General features: G+C 42.2%; 1 protein-coding gene across 1 annotated transcript in view; it reads left to right on the top strand.

Moving 5' to 3' along the window:
- The window catches only part of si:dkey-237h12.3 (teneurin-3), a 515,809-nt gene that overhangs the window by 281,335 nt on the left and 210,360 nt on the right, over nucleotides 1-24,114 (top strand). The window contains 1 exon segment of the mRNA XM_034182118.1: nucleotides 4,424-4,552. Coding sequence (XP_034038009.1) covers nucleotides 4,424-4,552 — 129 coding nt within the window.

Genomic DNA, 24,114 nt, shown 5'->3' on the forward strand with positions numbered 1-24,114 from the left:
TGAATAAATTTGATCCCATTTAAACCAATATTGGTAGAATGATTGATGTTTGGCCAAGGACAAATCTGAGTTTGTCAAAAGTTGATTAAAAATCAAGGAGATTGGCCAATATCTAAATATTGTTGCATTGCTGATGTATAGGGGATATTTAGAATAGCTATCCCAAAGACTTTTTTCCTATGCCTACCATTAAATACTTATTTGAAGTTTTGTATCACTATAAAATTGGTCACATGACCTTTGATTTTAGGTGACCTTGAAATATCAAACTCAGTTACAATGGCTGTTTAGGAGGATTGGTTAAAAATACGAGGGGCGTTCAATAAGTAATGCCCCTGACCCACTTCCCATAGCAGTAGAGCAACAAAACTTGGCACAGTTATTAGTCTTTTTCTACATAGGAACCACCCAGAGTTACGCATTTCTCCCATTGTTTGATGCAGCTCTGGAGACCGTTTTTGTAGAACACCCCAGGTTTGTCCTCCAACCACGACGTGACTTCAGAAATCAAGGCTGCATCATCTGAGAAACGCTTTCCTTTCAAAAACAACTTCATGGCTGGGAAGAGGTGAAAGTCAGAGGGTGCAAGGTCAGGAGAGTAGGGGGGATGGATCATAGTGATGGACCCAGGTTTCATCCTGTGTAATCAGTCTTTTGAAAAACTTTGACTCATCTTCTTGGCACATCTCCAAATTCATCCTTGAGCACTCGATGCGTTCTTGCTTCTGAAAAGGTGTGAGCAACCTGGGAATCCATCTGGCAGACACCTTATGCATATGCAAATGGTCATGAATGATAGTTTCCACAGACCCTGTACTAATCTTGACCTCTTGGGCTATTTGGCGAATAGTTATGTGTCGATCTTCCAAAATGGCAGCCTCAACTTGACGGATAGATGCCTCATCAATGGCAGAAGGGGGGCGACCAGATCTGGGAGCTGTTTCCACAGAGTTCCGACCATGTTTGAATTCACGATGCCAGCGTTTTACAAGGTCATATGATGGTGCATTATCACCATAAGTTACTTTCATTTCATCAAAAGTCTCCCGTGGTGTGCGTCCTTTCAAATACAAAAACCAGATCACTGCTCGACACTCAACAGGCTCCATTTCACACTTTACTCCGTTCAAGCACCTGTAAATCAGAAACCACAATTAGTTCAGAGCTGTAATTTGCCACTTAATCCATAGAGATATAACTAATTGCACATGCAAAATTTCAGCTAGATCAAACAACTGGAAGTGGGTCAGGGGCATTACTTATCGGTCCCATAGCATTTGACCTTGGATGACCTTGAAAGGTCAAACCCAAGTTCATATCTGTTTAACTCAAACTATTTTAGCTAAATATGGATTAAAGATGGTGGAAGGATTGTGTGTTGGCGAACGATAATTTATTTACTTTTCATTATAAGGTAGTCTTCAATGTCGTTCATTTCCTTTGTCACTAGTAATGCAAATTATACAGATTATTACTATTACAGTTCTGTTGACCAGGTACTGGTATGTGCATAGCCCAATACCAGAGCGTCGTAATGCCCTGAATGAGCCATTGGTGAAAGTCCTGCAGAGTCGTCACTTGTTGTTGTTGATACTTCTTTTATGTTGTGGGTATCTGCATCTGTATTTGTCTGTGTATTATGTAAATTTACAGAACACACCTCAGAATATCAAATTAAATGGTTGCATGCACTCAACAAATTACGCTTTGGCAATTATGTGCAGGATTCTTGTGCATTATTGTAAATCCAATCCAATGAGCCAGTTTTTTGACAAGTGACACTTTGGGTGAACTCAGTTCGATTATGACCAGGATTTCCATTTAATAAATATATGTCGTTCCACCTAAATTAAATTAAATTATCTTGTATGGATGTACTTTATTTGAGTTGGGGCTATATATATTTAATAGATGGAAATCCTACTCACAATTGAATTGAGTTCATCCAATGCATCAGTTTTTTGAGTGTGTGCTGTAGATTTTATTTGTTGCAATTGTGTCATGAAATTGCAAGGCTCTTTTTATGCAACTGCCTATTGTTGAATTGATGCTAGTTGTTTTTAATTTGTAATTTTTTGTATTTGTTTAGCACTGTTGCCTCACAGCAAGAAGGTCATGAGTTTGATTCCCGCCTGTGGCCTTTCTGTGTGGAGTTTGCATTCACACACACACACACACACACACACCCCCGTGTTTGTGTGCGTTTCCTCCGGGTGCTCCGTTTTCCTCCCACATCTAAAGACATGCAGGTTAGGTGAATTGAAATCTTTCTAATTGTCCAGGTCTTGCTTGCAAAAGAGGTCTTGATCTCAATGGGACTAACCTCGTTAAATAAAGGTTAAATAAATAAATTTGCAATTTTTTTAAAGCATTTGCTCATGTTGTCTGAAATAGGAAGTGTTGTGGTCTCTCTCAGCCACCACACTTTGTCTATATGATATGATACGTCCACACAATCAATGACACACTGCTCACACTGCAAAAACTGTCTCTCTCAAAATAAGCCAAGTAATCCCAAATCTAGCCAAATAGTCTTGTCTCAAGCAAAAAAAAAATCTGCCAATGGGTAAGAGAAATGTACTTGGTTAGAATTCTCAAAAGTAGCAAAATGTCTAGGCACTGAATCAAAATGTGCCTTAAAACTAGACAGAATTTTTATTTTAAGATTAGCCTCTGTCTTAAAATAAGGAAAACAATCTTGTTCCTTTGCGTGGATAATTTGAAATCCATTGCCTTTCCTTGTTACTGGTTAAATACAGCTTGATATTAGCTGGGAAAAAAAAAAAAAAAAAAACTTAAGAAAAAGTGAGATACATTTTCCCAAAATAAGACATTTTTTGTTATGTAAAAAAATGCTTGACAAGATTAGTTTTCTATTTAGACAAAAATTAAGTCAAATTTTCTTTAAACAAGTGTTTTTTTACTTTCTTCAATATCAGTTTTTGCAGTGCATAAATATTCCATATTGCTCCAGTATGTTTTTCTTGCACAGCAGTTGGGGGGCAGCAACCAAAGCATGCAGCAACTAATACTGTTTCCAATAACAATGAGAAAGCATGTTGATACAAATATGCAGTTATAAAGGGTAACAAACAACAACAACATAAAAACCATGTGCAGCACCTCGCCTCATGCCTCAGCTGAAACTGATGGGTTTTCACTTTGATGGGTACGGTCCAGCGTGTTTCGAGCGCTCAGAAATGACACACCTGTCAAACATTTTGGCCGACCCATCAGCATCCACACCTGTTGTCGGCGACATGGTGTGTTTGCATCACCTGTGGCAAACATGCACACTGACACTGAGGCGGATGCTGTGTGAGCGTGCCGTGTGCGCCATAGGCTCCATAGCACCTGTTCACTTGATGCTGCGCTTTGCATTCACACTAAATCTGACTCATGCTCATTTGCTGCCAAGTGTGATCAGCTGCAGGCTTTAAATAAATCACACTCACCGCATCTTAAAGCTCCATTTTTGATGCACTGGCCCTACTGCTTTTCCATCTCGCGTTTGCTCTCCTCTACATTTGATATTCTCTCTGGCCCAGCATCCACCTCTCAAGTTATTTGCCGCAGTCGATATCCATCTTCCCAGCCAGGGACGGGTGTCGGAGAAAAGTTCCTCGCGCAGATCAAATGGTCGGAAATCAAGATGCTTCCTCAGCATGTTCCCTTGCTGGTGACTTTGAAGGAGATTGGGCCTCTTGCTGCGTGCACATAAGCGCCACAGTGTCCCAAAACAACAAGAACACAGTTTGATTGCCTCCAATACAGTGACAATAAAACAGGTCGGCTGAACGAGAGCCGCATACAGTTTAGTTATGTAAGAGTAATGGCGAAGTTTTGCAGTTTCTTACAATCTCACGTCCCCCTCCTGCTGTGACCGTCTCCATGTCTCACTCTTTCTTAAAAGCACCTCATTCCGCCTCTTCATCTGTCATTCCCTTCGACATACGTGTTGTCTTCTCTCTGTGTCCTTCCAGCTTTGAATCAGACTCTGATACTTTTCCACTGTTTCTGCACATCTTGTCTGAAGGGAATGCTTTGTGTCAAAATAGACATTCCACCTTCCGCTGGCTTTGATACGGAAGCCATTTGTGTGCCAACACTGGCACATTAATGAACAGCGCTTCCCAGAGGAAACATGCCGGAGCAACGGGGATCCAGAGTATCGATTGAAATAACTTTGGCCTGTGTTGTTGCTGCTGCTGCACAAAAGCCACCTAACAAACAAACAAACACAAAAAAAAGCCTAGTGCTCAGACTGAAATATTGGGATTAACCTGTGTTTATTCTCTGTGTGGATTCATCGCTCTGCTCTCCTGCAGCTCTTTTTTGTGCCTAAGTGGCTTGAATGATTTTGTGTATTTATTTGTTCTATCATTTGCTACAAGCCCACGCAGCTTCTCTGTGTATTTCACAGCGATGCACCTTTTCGGCCTCAATTGGCAGCTCCAAGAGTTGGACAACCAGCCTGCTTTTGAAAACGGAGGGATTGGAAAGACGGGCCCCACTCAGTCGAGCATAGTGACAGCTCTGTCTGCTGATACCGGTGAGGAAATAATTTGTGTTTCAGAGCAAAAATTAGCCTTTAGTCCAGCAATATTTGTCGATTTTAAACCTCTCACCTTCCATGATATCCTGCTGTTGGTTTAGTCATAGAGGATTTCTGTTTGTTTGTCTGTCGGCGCATTGTGACATTGTGTTTGTTCTTTTTTTTGCCTGCTCTGTGTCATGCATCCTGCAGAGGTGCATAAAGTCAGCAGTTTAATGTGTCGTTAGGCTGAGATGCTTCTTTTAATCAATAAGTGCAATAATTTTGATGTGTCCTGGAGGACTGCTGTGGCTGCAACAGATGGTGAGTTAAACAGAGCTACTGATGCAGACACCAGTTCCCATATATCCATTCAGTCACCCCCCAACCTTTGCACATATAATATTCTAAAGGTGCTTTTGCATCAGTCCTATTTGTTCAGTTTCAACTATTGCCCACCTGAAAAGGTGGGACTCGACCCATTTCCAAGTGTAACATTTGTTTGTGGACCAGTTGGAAATTTGGTATCATCTTGAGGAACCAAAAGTAGTTGTCACTGTCATTTTTGCATCCTCTAGAGATAAACAAAAATGTATGATCAAATTGTGGAACAGGTAGAGAAGATAAGAATAATAAAATTTGAAAATGCTCCAGTCATGTCAGAAGGTATGGCACATTAGCTGTCTGATCATGCAGGGTCTACAAACATATAGTTTGTGCTACCTGTGGCTGAAAGGTTTTGAGTTATTGGGTAAAAACAACAAAAATGGTGACAAACACCAGTTTTGATTGCAGGTTAGGTGAATTGGAAACTTTATAATTGTCCAGGTCTCCCTTGCAAAAGAGGCCTCGATCTCAATGGGACTAAGCTGGTTACATAAAGGTTAAATAAATTTGCTTTTTTTTTTTATAGCATTTGCTCATGTTGTCTGAAATGGGAAGTGTTGTGGTCTCTTTCAGCCACCATACTTGGTCTAGATGGTATGATACGTCCACACAATCAGTGACGCACTGCTCACACTGCAAAAACTGTCAGTCTCAAAGTAAAACAAGTAATCCCAAATCTAGCCAAATTGTCTTGTATTAAGCAAAAAACAAACAAACAAACAAACAAACAAAAAAAAAAAAACAAATCTGCCAATGGGGTAAGAAAAATGTACTTGGCTACAATTCTTAAAAGTTGCAAAATGTCTAAGCACTGAATAATCAAATTTGCCAGAAAACTAGACAGAATTCTTATTATAAGATTAGCCTCTGTCCTAAAATAAGGAAAACAATCTTGTTCCTTTGCATGGATAACTTGAAATCCATTGATGATTTCAAATCCATTGCCTTTCCTTGTTACTGGTTAAATACAGCTTGATATTAGCTGAAAAAAAACTTAAGAAAAGGTGAGATACATTTTCCCAAAATAACACATTTTTTCTTATGTAAAAACTGCTTGACAAGATTATTGTTTTATTTAGACAAAAATTAAGTCAAATTTCTTTAAATGAATCTTTTTTTAACTTTCTGAGATATCACTTTTTGCAGTGTACATAGGTCATTTTTTTATTTGCATTGTTAAAACAGATGACAAGTTAAACAGAGTTACTTATACAGACAAATGTTTCCATATAGTCATTCATTCACCCCAAACCTTTGCACGTATAGCATTCTAAAGGTGCCTTTACATCTATCCTGCTGGCTCAGTTTGAACCATTCCCCACCTGAAAAGGTGGGACTCAATCCATTTCCAGCTGTAACATTTGTCCTGAGGCCAGTTGGCATCATCTTGGGGAACCAAAAGCAATTGCCATTGCCATTTTTGTGTCCCCTAGGCTGAAGGCTTTAGAGTTATGGGGTTAAAAAACAATAAATAATGATGACAAACATCAGTTTTGATTTGTACAGGGATCAAACGTTGTACTTGTTTTGATAAAAAAGTGATGCAAATTATCAGCCAATAGAATTTAGAAAAAAAGGAGGAGGTTGCACTCTCGGTTATGCTTGGTTTTCATGTTAACATACACCACAGGTCTTGGAATGCAATATGTGCTAGCCTTGTTTGCCTGTTATTTTGGAGACCAAGCATTCAGAATAGTCAAAAATATACAAGACATTTTACCTGCATTGTTCCAGTCCACCCAACTGTAAATGGGTGTCAGCCTTTGTTGGGGAAGGAACCTGCTATCATCTACGTTTTCCATCCAGGTGGGAATCATAGAAACCAGAGATGTGGCACCAGCAGGCCTCAAGGCCTAGTGAGGACAGACTTCTTCTTACTTATAACTGGAGGACATGTAGGATGGCTATTCCAAACATTTTGTTATATATACACCTATAGTTACTATTGAACACCAGTAGGGAGTCATGTGTCACCTTACGATTGGTCACATGACTTTTGACCTTGAGTGACCTTAAAACGTCAAGCTCATTTAGAATATCTCTTTTAGAAAAATATTAAATACACACCTGTAATTATTCTAAAATACTAATATGAAGTAACATATGATCTTTCTATTGGTCAAAATAACTTTGACCTTGGACAACTTTGAAAGGTCAAACTCAAGGTCAGAGCAGTTTTATTCAAACAGGTTGGAGCTGATATGGATTAAATCCAAAGGAAGAATTGTGAGTTGTTCAGTGATAAAGTGGTTCACTTTTGGACAGCATTGATCAAATGTCACACGGAAACAGATATGACAGAGTCGCTGAAGCAGAAAGAAATAATTTGCATGAATCAGTAAGTCGTGGGTGTTATACGCTCTCTGTCTCTCATATGTGCATAATTTGGTCTGCTTAGAAATATTACTGTGTAAAAGCAGAATAAATCAAAGGAGAAGTTCAGCATTTTGACAGAAAGGATATGTAGCCCAACAGCAGTACTACAGGGTCGTTTTCTGTCATCATTTTGTTGTTACAATGTCAAATGCAGCTTTTATTTGTCGTTAATCGACTTAAATCTTGAATAACTCTAATATATATCTGTATAGTGTATGATGCTGAGGGCAAATAAATACGCCATCCAGAATAGAGCAATGCATTATTTGGCTTTCAGATGTGATCAGATTGAGATGTGTTCGGTTGCATGTTGCCAATATCTGCACCCTCATGTGGTTTTGTACTGTGAGGCTGCAGTTCTTTTAGTGTATGGGGAAAAGGAGCATCATATTTTATGATATCACTGTTTAAATAGATGATGCCAGTCTGGGTGAAATTGTTCTTTTCAAATTTAAAAAAAAAAAAAAACTGTTGGGTATTACTTACTTGGAGCTAGTAAGTGAAAACTAAAATCCTCTGGTTCTTACACACCTTGATGAAGAACTTGAAGTTACTTGTCCTTTTTAATATTAATGAATTCCAGGAAAAGAGTTCATGGTCATTAAAGCAGCAGAATTATCCATACATTAGTGATGTCAGGCTTTCTGCAGCTCTGGGGGGCACCAACACATTAATTAAAAACAGGAGAGCATTAAGAAAGTAAAAGTCCTTTATCATATTACCTCATTATTTTGTAGGTTTATAACCCAATGTATGATTTCAGAAAGGCACCAAAGAAGACATAAAGGTGCCCTGAAACTTGCACAACTTTGATCCGCGCACTTGCATGCACACCGTCGTGACGATCCCACCACTGTGTTCCCAGCTGGACGCCGTGCTTTGTTCCACTGGCTGTCACGCAGTGTGTGCTGGATGCTGTATTGTATTGCTGTATTATTTTGTAGTGGATTAATCATTTTCTGTCCGAGTTAGCTGCTGAAAATGCTTCTAATTGTGTCGGGAATCACAGAGGAGCACTCCAGCTGCTGCTTCTCTTGCTGAACGAGGTGGAGAAAGCATTTGGAGCCATCTAAAAAGTAATTATTTGTCATGTTTACATTGTAATGACTTGGTAAAATACAACCCCTGGCAATAATTATGGAATCACCGGCCTCGGAGGATGTTCATTCAGTTGTTTAATTTAGTAGAAAAAAGCAGATCACAGACATGACACAAAACTAAAGTCATTTCAAATGGCAACTTTCTGGCTTTAAGAAACACTATAAGAAATCAGGAAAAATAATTGTGGCAGTCAGTAACGGATACTTTTTATACCAAGCAGAGGGAAAAAAATATGGACTCACTCAATTCTGAGGAATAAATTATGGAATCACCCTGTAAATTTTCATCCCCAAAACTAACACCTGCATCAAATCAGATCTGCTCATTAGTCTGCATCTAAAAAGGAGTGATCACACCTTGGAGAGCTGTTGCACCAAGTGGACTGACATGAATCATGGCTCCAACACGAGAGATGTCAATTGAAACAAAGGACAGGATTATCAAACTGTTAAAAGAGGGTAAATCATCATGCAATGTTGCAAAAGATGTTGGTTGTTCACAGTCAGCTCTGTCTAAACTCTGGACCAAATACAAACAACATGGGAAGGTTGTTAAAGGCAAACATACTGGTAGACCAAGGAAGACATCAAAGCGTCGAGACAGAAAACTTAAAGCAATACGAGGGCTGTCAATAAAGTATAGGTCCTTTTTATTTTTTTCAAAAACTATATGGATTTCATTCATATGTTTTTATGTCAGACATGCTTGAACCCTCGTGCACATGCATGAGTTTTTCCACGCCTGTCGGTGACGTCATTCGCCTGAAGGCACTCCTTGTGGGAGGAGTCGTCCAGCCCCTCGTCGGAATTCCTTTGTCTGAGAAGTTGCTGAGAGACTGGCGCTTTGTTTGATCAAAATTTTTTCTAAACCTGTGAGACACATCGAAGTGGACATGGTTCGAAATATTAAGCTGGTTTTCGGTGAAAATTTTAATGGCTGATGAGAGATTTTGAGGTGATACTGTCGCTTTAAGGACTTCCCATGGAGCGAGACGTCGTGCAGCACTCCCAGGCGCCGTCGTCAGCCTGTTTCAAGCTGAAAACCTCCACATTTCAGGCTCTATTTATCCAGGACGTCGTGAGAGAACAGAGAAGTTTCAGAAGAAGTCGGTTTCAGCATTTTATCCGGATATTCCACTGTTAAAGGAGATTTTTTTTAATGAAAGACGTGCGGACGGGTCCGCGCGTCGGGACGCAGCCGGCGCGGTGTGGCAGCACAGGAAAAATACCTCTGTGTTGATAACCATTTGTAAAATCCAGGCGGCTTTTGATGGCTTTCAGTGGAGTGAGTATATGAGAAGTTGTTTAACAGCTGGACATGTTCCAACTTGTCCTTAAGGCTGTCAACGGAGGTGTTTTTCCTGTGGCGGAGCATCGTGGCGGCTGCGAGCCAACGCTGCAATCCGCCCGCACGTCTTTCATTAAAAAAAATCTCCTTTAACAGTGGAATATCCGGATAAAATGCTGAAACCGACTTCTTCTGAAACTTCTCTGTTCTCTCAAGACGTCCTGGATCAATAGAGCCTGAAATGTGGAGGTTTTCAGCTTGAAACAGGCTGACGACAGCGCCTGAGAGCGCTGCGCGACGTCTCGCACCGTGGGAAGTCTTTAAAGCGACAGTATCACCTCAAAATCTCTCATCAGTCGTTAAAATTTTCACCGAAAACCAGCTTAATTTTTCGAACCGTGTCCACTTCGATGTGCCTCACAGGTTTAGAAAAATTTTTGATCAAACAAAGCGCCATTCTCTCAGCAACTTCTCAGACAAAGGAATTCCGACGAGGGGCTGGACGACTCCTCCCACAAGGAGTGCTCAAAGGCGAATGACGTCACCGACAGGCGTGGAAAAACTCACGCATGCGCACGAGGGTTCAAGCATGTCTGATGTAAAAACATATGAATGAAATCCATATAGTTTTTGAAAAAAATAAAAAGGACCTATACTTTATTGACAGACCTCGTATGTCTCAAAAATCGAAAATGCACAACAAAACAAATGAGGAACGAATGGGAGGAAACTGGAGTCAATGTCTGTGACCGAACTGTAAGAAACAGCCTAAAGGAAATTGGATTTACATACAGAAAAGCTAAACGAAAGCCATCATTAACACCTAAACAGAAAAAAACAAGGTTACAATGGGCTAAGGAAAAGCAATCGTGGACTGTGGATGACTGGATGAAAGTCATATTCAGTGATGAATCTCGAATCTGCATTGGGCAAGGTGATGATGCTGGAACTTTTGTTTGGTGCCGTTCCAATGAGATTTATAAAGATGACTGCCTGAAGAGAACATGTCTATTTCCACAGTCATTGATGATATGGGGCTGCATGTCAGGTAAAGGCACTGGGGAGATGGCTGTCATTACATCATCAATAAATGCACAAGTTTACATTGATATTTTGGACACTTTTCTTATCCCATCAATTGAAAGGATGTTTGGGGATGATGAAATCATTTTTCAAGATGATAATGCATCTTGCCATAGAGCAAAAACTGTGAAAACATTCCTTGCAAAAAGACGCATAGGGTCAATGTCATGGCCTGCAAATAGTCCGGATCTTAATCCAATTGAAAATCTTTGGTGGAAGTTGAAGAAAATAGTCCATGACAAGGCTCCAACCTGCAAAGCTAATCTGGCAACAGCAATCAGAGAAAGTTGGAGCCATATTGATGAAGAGTACTGTTTGTCACTCATTAAGTCCATGCCTCAGAGACTGCAAGCTGTTATAAAAGCCAGAGGTGGTGCAACAAAATACTAGTGATGTGTTGGAGTGTTCTTTTGTTTTTCATGATTCCATAATTTTTTTCCTCAGAATTGAGTGATTCCATATTTTTTTCCCTCTGCTTGGTCTAAAAAAGTAACTGTTACTGACTGCCACAAGTTTTTTTTCCTGATTTCTTATAGTGTTTCTTAAAGCCAGAAAGTTGCCATTTGAAATGACTTTAGTTTTGTGTCATGTCTGTGATCTGCTTTTTTCTACAAAATTAAACAACTGAATGAATATCTTCCGAGGCCGGTGATTCCATAATTTTTGCCAGGGGTTGTAGGTGCATGCTCTTTCCTTCTTGTGTGCAGCTGTAAAAGTATGTTTGCAATACATTTAACATCTCGTTATAATCGTTTAGACGAGCTGCGCTGTGATGCAGTGCGCTGACGCGATCACTTGCACTGTTCACTTCTTTACTCGACTTCATGAGCTGCACACAGTGTTGGCGAGGAGATCGTGCAATGTTCACTACCACTTCACGTTTGTTGCACAACATTTATGCATGAAAGATTTTTTGAACATTTCAAAATTCTCTTTGCGCAATTGCACACGACGGCACCCCTGTCACGTTCAGTCTACACCCATTAACAACAAGTTTACTCTCCTGCGTGAACACTGTGTGTAAATGCGTGCATCAGTCGTGCAAGTGTTGGGGGCCTTAAGAATAATGAAATCATCAAGTTGACAAGTGGTCAACAAAGACAGTTCATACTTATCACTTAATCAATTTTACCATTTTAAATGGTTATCATGCATAATAATTTGATATTTAACATCATTATAGCATTTCATTTATTATTATGCTAATGCACAGGGATAGAGCATATGGTGTACTGTTTGTGGTTTTTATATTTTCCTCTGTCCATGTGTGAGTAAAATAAGAGGAAGAGTTTTGATCCAAAATGGATCAAATTTGGTGGAATGATTGAGGGTTACCCAAGGATGAAGTGATTTTGATTTTAAGAAAAAATATTAAAAAGTCAAGGTCGCAGTCCAAGATTAAAATTTGGGCCCAGTGGTTATGTTCCATATTTTCTGGAGTATAAGTTACAGTTTTGTTTTTGCTAATGTGGGAAGTCCTATGACTTGTATTCTTATACTAAAACATCAAACAGTTGTTAATAACAATAATAATAATAATAATACCTATTTCTGTTGGGCTTTCTCAGAAATCATCACACAACAAAAATTTAACTCCCAATAATAAAATAATAAATGCTAATAATAACAGTACACTTCAGTGTGCAAAAACTCCAAATTAAAGTGCTGATTAAAAAAAAAATCTAATGTACTCACGTTTTTATTGTAGAGTTTCCAACACTGTGGGCCAGAAATCCCAGAAAGCCATTTTCATGCTTTCTGCAAAAATTTACTGTTCACGTCTTCATCTGTGTCATCTTATGAGTCTTTTTGTCCAAGCTGCACCAAATAACATCCACTATGTTGTCCAGTGCACATTTATTTGTCCATCTTGCTTATTGTTGGAATTTAAATGTCCTTATTTTATGTTTGTAAATGTCTTTTTTTTTCTGTTGTAAAAAAAGGCAATTTGAAAACTGAAAATTCTGTTTAAGTCCTTCATCACTTCATTCTGTTTGTTCTTCACTAGCGAATATGTGACGAGCATTTGCCACACATTCACTAAAAGTGATGAAGGACTTAACAGACAGAATTTTCAGTTTTCAAATTGCTTTTTTTTACAAATGAAAAAATGACATATTTACAAATACAGATTTATTTGTAAAACCCACCACATTTCAGTAACTGTGTGTTATACCGACCAGCCAACCACTGGTGTCAGGAAATGAATGTACACTTAATGCAATGCTGCGAGTGTGTCTAAACGCTAAAACCTTCAAAATTAGTACATTACTTTAAAACTAAAACATATAGCTGATATTTTTGACTTTGGAAAACGACAGACATGATGTTAATTTCAACAGCTTGTCCGGAATTAGTTTGTTTAAAGTTATAACCATAAGACACAACTGTCTGCCTATGCAAGACTCCACTGAAATGATTGGCGGGTCTGTATGCTGTGAAGAGAATTTTTTTTTTTTTTCCCTTCCCATCCCTCTTCCTTTTCTTTCTGGTAGTCAGCGCTCCTCTGCCTGCAGAGGATAGAGTTCTACCATTGATGGCTGTCTGCCTGCTACAAAACATGTAACAGACAGGCACTAAAATCTTTGATTTCAGATTTACAAATGTTTTGAACTGTTAAGCTTTATTTGCTATGCTCGCAAAAATACGTTACTGGTCTAAAAGTTATCGGAACTAAAGTTTTCGGAAGCGAATTGCTCCGCTGATGGTTTTCAAAGTTATCTGGAAAGCTAATCCACTAATGAAAATGTTAGCTTCGATAATTAGTGGTTAGCGGAACTGTGCCCACCACTGTTTGAGAGGAACATTATTATTTGAGAAATTAAAGATCTGAATTACTGTAAAAGGTTATTGTGTTTCCATTAAAGGAGTTGACATTTGGAATAGCTGTCCTGATAATATTAAATTACTTGGTACCTTAGTCAACTTTAAAAGGCTTTACAAAAATAATAAAATTACTCGTTATAGTTTGAAGAATTAGGTTTACCGATTTTGTTATTGTGTTTGGGATTGTGCACTATTGCTTGTTTGGTTGTGCTTTGAAATTTTAGTGCATTGATTGTTATATTGTTCGCGCACATTTCTTTGGTATTGTTATGAATATATATATTTATATATGTATACATTCTTTATTTTCTATGGTATAATAAGAGGATATTTATGAGCTTCACTTTTGCCTTCACTCTTTCTGCCACACGAGTACACTGTTAAGTTGTTCTTTTTATGAGTTTTGTTGTTGTGCATCTGTGTGCCGAATAAATAAAATTCATTCATTCATTCATTCATTCATCAAGTCCACACAAAACCAGATATTAAGGAACAACTGAATGAGAAATAATTGATTTATGTGACTCTGTGTCAAGCATGTAAGGCGTGGACGGGTGTTGCACTCAGAGTGCCTGTTCTCGTTTGCTTTAAACCCTGCCTAAGATTTTTGCACAGTATGGCATGTTCGCACTACAGCACTTTGGACTTGCCAATTAATCTAACCCGAACGTGTTAGGGTTGCAGGAGGAAGTCGCAGCAACCACAGGGGAAAGCCATGCTGACACAAGGAGAACATGCATGTTCGACTTTGATTTAACCGCTGCACCGCTGAGCCATCTGCATCGAAAACAAATTAACTCAAGTAAAGGTTAAACCGGAGGATGAGAAAAGTTTCTGCAGCAGCCGCAGTGCTGCTGTTTTTTTGAATGACACAGTAAAATCTTCATGCACAGTTTGTCTTTAGAGCAGAGGATCTGACACCTTCTCAATTCTGTCTCCACATGCAGTTTTGTATTATCTTCTAATAATCACGGGCCAGCGCCGTATTCAGCAGTAATCAGACAAACCATCTGAGTTCACCTTTACAGCAAAAGCCACCAGATAAATCTTCAAGCACACTGTGGTATTTAGGATGCACAACCATGGAAGCATAATAGAGTTGACGGGGGCCATGCACACGTTCAGTTGTTTCAACTCTGCAAGATTTAAATCCTCATAAGTACTGCTCATTAAGAGACAGGTTTTGGACTGTTTAAAGGCGATCAATACCCAACTATTATTCTCCCCAGAGGTAAATTTGGCTTCCATCTTCACTTTGACTAAATGAAGTGACAGCCTCATTACACGCACAACATGACGGCGTGCAAACAATGGTGGCCTGGCACAAATGGATACAAGCCATTTCCACACATTAAAATGCGAGGAAGCTCAGACACAAAGGTCAGTTTTTATGTCGCAGGACAAATCTGCATCAGCCGGCTAATGGGTTGAAATCACAGTGTACTAGACAGGATAGATGCCTTCCTCCTTTAGGAAAGCTTCATGTCCATGAGCCCAAAGCCAATTTTAACCTAATCAGTATCACTCTACGTGATTAAACAATGCTAGTTCAGCCTCAGTATATAAAATGTATGGTGGCCATCCCAGGGTGCCAGCTATAACCAGGTAGGGGTTAATGAAGCATTCAGATGGATCAACATTTAAAAGTGCTCTAATCGTATTGAAATACCATATTATTTGTCTGATCATAAAGATTCCAAAATGTATATTTTTGATCATCTATGACTGAATGTTATGGTGTAAAAGCAGTAAGAATGGCGACAAAGGCCACTTTCAGTTTGTACATGATTCAGTAGTTACATTTGTTCCAGTTTTGGTAAAAAGTGGTGCAAATTATTGGTTGAGCTAGTAATAGGGTATTAAATTAGGGTATTAGTTATGATAAAGGGCAACATACAGTATATCACATAATCCAATGGATATCAATCTTGCTTGTCCATTAGTTTGGAGAGCAAGCATTCAGAACAGTCAAAACTATACAATTAATGATAACTAGTCGTTTATTAATTATAATAGCTCAACCAATAATTTGCATCAGTTTTTACCAAAATTGAAGCAACTTCTGAACTCCAGAGAAACAGCAATTGACTTTTGTCACTTTTTTTTTTTTTTTACTATTTTTACCCCATAACTACATAAGGGCCCCTTCACACAATTGCGCATGAAGCGGGAATCGTTGTGTGGGCCGCCAGAAGAGGAGGTACTGCTGGCCCACCACCAGAGGGCGCCCTGCCTGAAGTGCGGGCTTCAGGCACGAGAGGGCGCTGCCGCCATGGACACAGCCGGGGGTGACAGCTGTCGCTCATTACCTCTTGACAGCTGTCACCCATCTACTCAACATCATCTCACTCCATAAAGACCAGACGTCATCTCCACCTCGTTGCCGAGATATCATACTTCATTGGAGGTAATATGCTCAGCCGTTTTGTAATTGTAATATTTGTATTGAGACCCATGTCCAGCATGTACGTCAGGTCCTGCAGCGGTTGTTAGAGAACCGACTGTTTGTGAAGGGCGAGAAGTGCGAGTTTCACCGCACGTCTTTGTCCTTCCTGGGGTTTATCATCTCCTCTAACTCCGTCGCCCCTGATCCGGCCAAGGTTGCGGCGGTGAGAGATTGGCCCCTACCAACAAGCCGTAGGAAGCTGCAACAGTTCCTCAGCTTCGCTAATTTCTATAGGAGGTTCATTAAGGGCTACAGTCAGGTAGTTAGCCCCCTGACAGCCCTGACCTCTCCAAAAGTCCCCTTCACCTGGTCGGATCGGTGCGAAGCCGCGTTCAAGGAGTTGAAATGACGGTTCTTTACTGCACCAGTTTTGGTGCAGCCCGACCCTAGCCGCCAGTTCATGGTTGAAGTGGACGCCTCTGACTCAGGGATAGGAGCCGTGCTGTCCCAGAGTGGAGAGACCGATAAGATACTTCACCCGTGTGCCTACTTTTCCCGCAGGTTGACCCCGGCTGAACGGAACTATGACGTCGGCAATCGAGAACTCCTTGCGGTGAAAGAGGCTCTTGAGGAGTGGAGACACCTGTTGGAGGGAGCGTCTGTGCCATTCACGGTTTTCACTGACCATCGTAACCTGGAGTATATCAGGACCGCCAAGCGGCTGAACCCCAGGCAAGCCCGCTGGTCACTGTTCTTCGGGCGTTTTGACTTCCGGATCACCTATCGCCCCGGGACCAAGAACCAGAGGTCGGATGCCTTGTCCCAGGTACACGAAGAGGAGGTCAAAACTGCACTGTCGGATCCACCGGAGCCCATCCTGCCTGAGTCCACTATCGTGGCCACCCTCACCTGGGACGTGGAGAAGACCGTCCGGGAGGCCCTGGCACGGAGCCCGGACCCAGGAACAGGTCCGAAGAACCGTCTGTATGTCCCACCAGAGGCCAGAGCTGCAGTCTTGGACTTCTGTCACGGTTCCAAGCTCTCCTGTCATCCAGGGGTGCGAAGGACCGTGGCAGTTGGATTTCGTCACGGGCCTCCCGCCGTCCCAGGGCAACACCACCATCTTCACGATAGTGGACCGTTTCTCCAAGGCGGCCCACTTCGTGGCCCTCCCGAAGCTCCCAACAGCCCAGGAGACAGCAGACCTCCTGGTCCACCACGTTGTCCGTCTGCATGGGATACCCTCCGACATCGTCTCAGATCGTAGTCCCCAGTTCTCCTCACACGTCTGGAGGAGCTTCTGCAGGGAACTGGGGGCCACCGTGAGCCTCTCGTCCGGGTACCATCCACAGACGAACGGACAGGCAGAGCGGGTCAACCAGGAACTGGAACAGACCCTCTGCTGCGTCACATCCGCGCACCCGACAGCCTGGAGTAACCATCTGGCCTGGATCGAGTATGCGCATAACAGCCAGGTGTCTTCGGCCACCGGCCTCTCCCCATTTGAGGTGTGTTTGGGGTATCAGCCCCCGTTGTTTCCCGTGGTGGAGGGAGAGGTCGGTGTGCCCTTGGTCCAGGCCCACCTGCGGAGGTGCCATCGGGTGTGGCGCTTCGCCCGCTCTGCCTTGTTGAAGGCCCGGACGAGGGCGAAGACCCATGCAGACCGCCGGTGATCCCCGGCCCCTGCTTACCAGCCCGGGCAGGAGGTGTGGCTTTCCACGAAGGACATCCCCCTCCAGGTGGACTCCCCGAAACTCCAGGACAGGTACATTGGCCCCTTCAAGATCCTCAAAGTCCTCAGTCCTGCCGCAGTGAAGCTCCAACTCCCGGCTTCACTGCGGATCCATCCGGTTTTCCATGTGTCACGTATCAAACCTCATCACACCTCACCCCTCTGTGCTCCCAGACCGGTGCCCCCTCCTGCTTGGATCATCGACGGGGGGCCGGCTTGGACGGTGCGCCGGCTCCTGGACGTCCGTCGGATGGGTCGGGGGTTCCAGTACTTGGTGGACTGGGAGGGGTATGGACCCGAAGAACGCTCCTGGGTGAAGAGGGGCTTCATCCTGGATCCGGCCCTCCTGGCCGACTTCTACCGCTGATACCCCGACAAACCTGGTCGGGCGCCAGGAGGCGCCCGTTGAGGGGGGGGGTCCTGTTGTGTGTGCCGCCAGAAGAGGAGGTACTGCTGGCCCACCACCAGAGGGCGCCCTGCCTGAAGTGCGGGCTTCAGGCACGAGAGGGCGCTGCCGCCATGGACACAGCCGGGGGTGACAGCTGTCGCTCATTACCTCTTGACAGCTGTCACCCATCTACTCAACATCATCTCACTCCATAAAGACCAGACGTCATCTCCACCTCGTTGCTGAGATATCATACTTCATTGGAGGTAATATCCTCAGCCGTTTTGTAATTGTAATATTTGTATATTGTGAGTGTTTGCAGGAGTACCAGTTCCTCCGTCGGTGGAAGCTGTGAGAGCGCTGAAGGCACTCTTTTCCCCTGAGGAATCCACAGTACTCTGCAAGTTATTGAGTGAGAGGTGGAGGTGGCATTCCCACCGTTGTTGTTACTGGGTGTACACACACCCACACTTGGCTGTCTTTGTTCTTCGCCAGCAGTACCAGATCCGACAGTCGGGGACGGTGATCACCTGGGAATTCGGGACTTGGCGGCTCCAGTATTCACCAGGTTCTGGGGCGGCGGAAATCGTGTGGTTCCGGCTCTTCTTAGGACAGATGTCTTCTATCCTCGAGCCTGCCCACACGTCACCTTTGTGTATTGACTGTTATGATATTCTGAGATTGTCTGTATGTTCGTTGTGTACATTCACAACATTAAATTGTTATATTTTGGCTCATCTATTGACCGTTCATTTGCACCCCCTGTTGTGGGTCCGTGTCACTACACTTTCCCAACAATCATATGCAATACGTATAAAATCGTAGCTGCCTCTAACGCTTTGTACACCTGTTGCTACAACTATTTGCGCACACCAGTGGCTGAAAGACAGAGTGTGCGCTGTGAGAGCCCATCGAACCCTCTCGCAGCTGGTGTTGGCCAAATTCCAGATGACAGACACGAACATCTACACCATTCGCTTGGCACTTAGACAATGTGTGGCCATTCGCGCTATCAGCACAAAAACTGTCAGCAGATGATCACTGTCGAGCTGGCGGTGAAACTGTCTGAGTACCCCCACGACTCTGAAGTTGGCAAGTAAGCATGTGGTGTGCCAGAGTGTCTGCTCCCCCACAATGTGTGTGTTTTGTGCGCTTCCCCCCAACACGTGCGTGCATGTGTGTGGTTCGTGCGCTTCCCCGCAGGCGAAGCACCTCTCATCTGATCACAGAGTGACACCTTGGTCTGTGTGCTAAACGGGTGGGGGCGTGGCTGGCTGCCAACTGCTGTTGAGACATCTCTGGTCCTGGATATCACAGCTGCAGAACTCGTACTGTGTTTTGACGGACACGTGCGTGTGTGTGTACTTGCTGTCCTCACGTGGAAATACATAAATACATATATTGCTTTTGCGATGGGCTGGAGAAATGGACTGTCAGTTCATGTGAACATGCAACAGGTGATCTGCTTGTCTTGACTGTCTGACAGGACACGTGTGTTGGGCCAGACACGCACAACAACAGAAATACGCCGTAACAAACGCCGTTTGGTTAGTTATCATGGCACTTTTTCTCTTTTTTTTTTAAAATACATTTATCTGCTTGTTGATTTTAGCCATTTCATGCTCCTGTTATAAGACAGTGATTGTAAACTTTCCATCTGGTAATTAGAGCTTTTGTAAATTGTAGGTTCGAATCCCATGAGTGGCATATTTTTTTAATTAATCAGGTTTATGTAACCACGGGGTTCTGTATTGCGTCCCCCTTTTTTTTATTATTTATATCAACCCATTGATATTCACTAATTATACAGCTGGTCTTTATTTTATTGTTCTCCACATCAGCAGCGCAATGTGATGCAACACATCCCAGCTACCTGCACCGTCGCATGCATGATACCATCGCAGTGGGATTGTGCACGCTTGCCCATCGGCTTGATGTTTTCGTGGTTCGCTCATACGGGCTGTTCCACCGTGATTTGCCGATTTGTACTTATTTGTACAATGTGTGAAGGAGCCCTAACATTCAGTCATAGATTATCCAAACTATACCTTTTCAGAATCTTTATGATCAGACAAATAATGAGGTATACATTTCAATATGATTACAACATTTGTTAACGTTGACTGCTGTATAATTCTAGTCACTTTGTAAGTAAGTGAGTAAGTAAACTTTATTTATATAGCGCCTTTCACAGACATGGGTCACAAAGCGCTTTACAAGGTAAAACAATAAAAATATACAGTAAAATACTCAGTACTAAAAGATTATTGGCCATGAAAAGCCTATTTAAAAATTAGAGTCTTTAGTTGCTTTTTGAACATCTCAACAGAGTCCAGGGATTGCAGGGACAGAGGGAGTTCGTTCCAGAGATGAGGCGTTACGGCTTTAAAAGATCAGTCTCCTCAAGTTTTAAAGGAGGTTCGAGGAACCATCAACAGGTTCTGACCTAAAGATCTGAGGCTGCGGGCTGAGGTGTAAGGCTGAATCAAGTCAGCAATGTAATCAGGAGCCTGACCATGTAGTGCTCTGAAAGTCAAAACCAAGATTTTAAAATTAATTCTGGAGGCAACAGGGAGCCAGTGGAGGGATTCCAAGATAGGCGTGATGTGGGCTCTCCTGTTGGTGCGGGTCAGAAGCCTCGCAGCAGAGTTCTGGACATACTGCAACCGATTTATCTCCTTCTTACCCAGGCAAGTGAACAGGCTGTTGCAATAGTCCAACCGCGTGGAGACAAAGGCATGGATAATTTCCTCTAATTCTTTCTGTGACACCAACTGTTTAAGTTTGGCGATATTTCGCAGTTGAAAGAAGCAATTCTTCACAAGCTTGCTTGCATGCTGAGCAAGAGACATCCCTTCATCAAAAATAACGCCAAGGTTTCTAAGGCTTGTTTTTGCCGTTAAGCCCAAGTCACCAAGGAGGCTCCTGATAACAGGAACAGCACTGTCAGGGGCAACAATAAATGTCTCAGTTTTTTCAGAGTTCAGTTGCAGATGGTTTCCATTAAGCCACTTCTTCACCTGTGACAGGCAGTCATATGAAGAGTTCAATTTGTGGACTTCTGAAATCTTAAAGGAACAGTACAGTTTGACAGATCCCGCTTTTTTGGACACACGGCACACGCTCACCCTCCGATGAGTGTGTTTGTGTACAAAACCAGCTCTCCGTCTCTGGGGTCCGACCTTCGTGTCTCCACGGGTATTACCTGGCAGAGCTGCACAAAGGCTGTTCAAGCTGGTGGCGAGGAGATTCGTCTAGCCGCTCACTGCCTCCATCCGGACGTCCACCCCGCTGACGCTGATCTGGCACCCCGGTCGAATAGCCTTCTCAGGAACCAGGATATGAACCGGCCACGCCCGTTAATGGCAGCTCTCCTCTTATGGATCAGGGCTCTTGGAATGTTGCTAGATTTTGAATTCAGTGACTCGTACAGCGAGTCCCCAGGATGTGTTATTTTCATTAAAAAACAGACTAACCTTTTAGAGCCTTTTTGATGTTGTACACCCAATAAACTTTAACTTTTACACCTTAAGAAGCATCAATAATCCAATGTCCGAGCTTTAACACTTTAACTGCATGCTTGGAATTTATTGCAGGTTTTGCAAGTGCTGATAACATAATCAAAATAGGTTATATGGTGATAATTTCACAACAGTAATTCAAGTATAATTAGAATGACGATTGGCAGAGATTTTTGTTTTTAATTTAATAATTGTGACTGATCTCACTTTGACTGGGACTGGCTTAACAATTTTTTCTAGGAGTGAGGGAAGGAGGTTTTTGAGGTTAAAGTCCCCAGCTCAATGAACTTGATTTCCTCTTCATCAGCTATTAGTCGTTAGCTGACCACGATCCTTGTGTGATGTTGTAATCCTTCAGGAAGTTAATCCACATAAGAGTTTATTCCTTCTTCAATCAACCAAAAGTTGATCTAATCCATTCTGGTATGCTGTGATGTTCCTTGAGAGAGAAATCGTTGAACATTCCCCACTCAGACTTAAGGCCAGTGGTTACTCTTCCGTTGCTCTGCTACTCCGTGACTGGACGGCCTGAGTGGGAGTTGAAAACTCTCTCGAATGATCTTTATGGCTCCAATCCTCTCACTCCATGATTCCAATTGATGCTCACAAGATGGTCAAGTCTTGTGATTTCCTCGTAGCAGGGGAGAAGTGGCAACAGCACCTCTCCCTGGAAGAATAACCCCGTTTTCTGGTGTTTCACAGTTTATATATGTGCTTGACTCTTGTTGTCTTCAGATGATCTTGGTTACCATGGGGACGCTGTTGACTCAAAACCTCCTCCCTTCTCCTTCCGCTTACTGGAAATCTCTGCAGCTGTTACCAGTAACTTATTGCTCAAGTTCCTCTTTTCTGTTAACACTTCAGCTTTTCTGATAATTCATTCTTTTAAATCATTTCTTTAGAATCACATCAATCATATTCAATCATTTCATTACAACTTTCTTTCACATAAAAACAATTCATATGATCATATACAAACATTTTCATTCCTTATTATTCATTTCATATCTTACTAACATTTTAATCATTTGATCAGTTGTTTATCATCAGCTTTTCTTGCCCTGCTTGCGACATCTTCTTCACTTCCTCTTTTTTCTCTGACCCTGCACTCTTTATGAAAAACAACTCATATAATCATTCATTTCACTTATTTGTAACATACTTTTTCTAATACTTTTTCTAATCAACTCTTAATTTCAACACATTAATATTTCATTTAATCATACTTGTCATGTTAGAATCATTTTTAGACATTACTTTTAACACATTAATACTTCATTTGATCATACTTGTCATGTTAGAGTCATTCTTAGACATATTCCATCGTCTTCACCACCGAGTTCATTCCATGGGCCTCCCCATTTGTAATGGAAAAGTCCGGTATGACCTCACTTACTTCTGTAAGGTACCAAACACTGTGCATTTTAATCCAACAGCATGTATATTAATCCCATGGCACATATTATATTCCAAGATGAAAACAAGCTGAAAGCAAGCTTAAAGTCATCTTTCCTGACAAGTTGTAAGTCGTCCGCAAACAGGTGGTAGGAAATATCCCTGAAGTCCTGAATCAACTGGCCGAGGGGAAGGACATACAATTGAAACAGCAGTGGCCCCAAAACAGAACCTTGCGGGACACCATACTGTAAAGCAGCTGTTTTCGATAGTTTATGGCCAGCCAACACACTAAAGGTCCTCTCCTCCAAGTATGAGGCAAACCACTTCAGCATGGACCCCGACAACCCTACCAGATCGCGCAGCCGGTTGACCATAATGCTATGGTCAACGGTGTCAAAGGCTGCGGACAGGTCTAGCAGGACTAGGACCGTGCATCTTCCTGTGTCAGCAGCCATCATGATATCACTAGACACTCTCAGTAGTGCGGTCTCGGTGGAGTGGTGTTTCCGAAAGCCTGACTGAAAAGTGTCATAGATGTTGTGCATCTCCAGGAAAGATGTTAGTTGTTTTGCGACCACTTTTTCCAGTATTTTTGCTAGAAAGGGGAGCTTCGATATTGGCCGGAAATTCTTAAGCTCAGACTGGTCCAAGTTAGGCTTTTTGAGTCTTGTTCCACCACAGCATGTTTAAATGAGCTCGGAAAGAGACCGGATGACAGGGACATGTTGAACATTTTCATGACCCATGGCCCGATTGAGTCAAAAGTATGTAAAAAAAAAGCTTGGAGGGAAGGACATCAAATGGGCATGAGGTCAGGTTCATTTTAGTTGCAACTGCTGCAATGTCTTCTAGTGACACTCGGTTGAAAGACGACCAGACCTGTAGTGGCAGTTCAGGCCGGACTGGGCCAGACCACAAGGGGTCAGTAAAGGCATTTTTTATGTGTCTGACCTTATCAACAAAGAACTCCAAGAGGTCTGTGCCATCTGCTTTACAAAACTCAGAGGTTGCAGAGGCAGCATGGGACATGAGAGAGTTAATTGTGTTAAAAAGCACCTTCGGATTTCCCTTATTGGACATTATCAGGTGATGGAA

This window comes from Thalassophryne amazonica, chromosome 11 (genome assembly GCF_902500255.1).
Source record: "Thalassophryne amazonica chromosome 11, fThaAma1.1, whole genome shotgun sequence".
NCBI classification, from domain to species: Eukaryota; Metazoa; Chordata; class Actinopteri; order Batrachoidiformes; family Batrachoididae; genus Thalassophryne; species Thalassophryne amazonica.